This window comes from Panicum virgatum, chromosome 8N (assembly GCF_016808335.1).
Source record: "Panicum virgatum strain AP13 chromosome 8N, P.virgatum_v5, whole genome shotgun sequence".
NCBI lineage: Eukaryota > Viridiplantae > Streptophyta > Magnoliopsida > Poales > Poaceae > Panicum > Panicum virgatum.
The window spans coordinates 14,514,915-14,516,247 of NC_053152.1; the positions used below are offsets into that span (position 1 = coordinate 14,514,915).

Here is a 1,333-nt window from a genome sequence, read left to right on the forward strand (position 1 = left end):
TGAAGAAGGGGGAGCAAAAGAAGAAGCCCGACGACGAAGCCGGTGGCGGGGCCGAGAAGGAAGACGGCTTCCTCGAAGCCGACGGCGTCCTCATGATCTTCGGCGGGCCAACTATGCGCGAGTCAAAATGCAAGTAGAAGGTCGTGCGGCGTGAGGTGTTCACGGCCGAGCCCACAGCACTCTCATACCTACGCTGGTCAGAGTCGGCAATCACTTTCAACCGCACCAATCACCCCAATGTCGTCCCCCAACCGGGCCGGTGCCTGCTGGTGGTCGACCCGATCATCGGCACCAAGCATTTGACAAAGGTCCTCATGGACGGAGGCAGCAGCCTCAACATCCTCTACGTCGACACCCTCGACACCATGGGGATTGATTGGTCCTGCCTCCAACCCTTGGGGGCTCCCTTCCACGACGTCATGCCCAAAAAGCAGGCGGTACCGCTCAGGCAGATTGACTTGCCAGTGATGTTTGGGAACTCATCCAACTACCGGAAGGACACCCTCACTTTTGAGGTTGTAGGATTCAAAGGAGCCTACCACGCCATTCTGGGTCGGCTGTGTTACGCGAAGTTCATGGCCATCCCTAACAACACCTACCTCAAGCTGAAGATGTCGGGTCCTCGCGGCGTCATCACCATGGGGTCAACATTCTAGCGTGCCTATGAGTGCAAGGTTGACAGCTGCAAGTTAGCCTCTGTGGTCATCGCCGCGGAGGAGCTCGGCCACATCCAGGCGGAGATCATGGAGGAAGCTCCCGACTCCAGCCGGATTAGAAAAAGGTGAAGATCGAGACCCGCAGAAGGTGTCAAGGAAGTTCTCGTCGACCCCCAGGGGTCGGATGAGAAAAAGGTGAAGATCAGCACGAAGCTGACCCCCAAATAGGAAAGTGCGCTTGTCGACTTCCTCCGTGCGAACAAAGACAATTTGCTTGGAAGCCACTGGACATCGAAAACCGCAAAGGGAACAAAGCAAGCGGTTCGCTTGAACTAACGAAACACTCCACCAAGATGGGACCCCCCGCGCAGATACTTTGCAGCCGTGAGAGGGGTCGGGGGGCAACTGACCGAGACGGAACCCCGCACAGATACTATGCAGCCGCGAGAGGGTTCGGGGGCTACAGACTAAACCCCTATTAGCGATCCGAAACAGAGGCCAAGGCAGCGAGTGTCAGCCCATGACACAGACAGCGCAATTCCAATAGACGGCCCGCAACCCATCGAAGGACGGCCTCGCCCGACCTCTATGAGAGTGGTACGCCTTGCTCGACTCCCGCAGGGGGTGTTCCGCCTCGCCTGACTCCCGCGGGGGGAGTTCCGCCTCGCCCGACCCCC

At 58.4% G+C, this 1,333-nt stretch overlaps 1 protein-coding gene across 1 annotated transcript; it reads left to right on the plus strand.

The window, feature by feature from the left end:
* The first annotated feature begins 314 nt into the window (after positions 1–314).
* LOC120684816 lies at positions 315–656 on the plus strand. Its single transcript, XM_039966683.1, has one exon. It carries the CDS (start codon positions 315–317, stop codon positions 654–656), a length of 342 nt encoding a protein of 113 aa, XP_039822617.1.
* Positions 657–1,333: the final 677 nt, after the last annotated feature.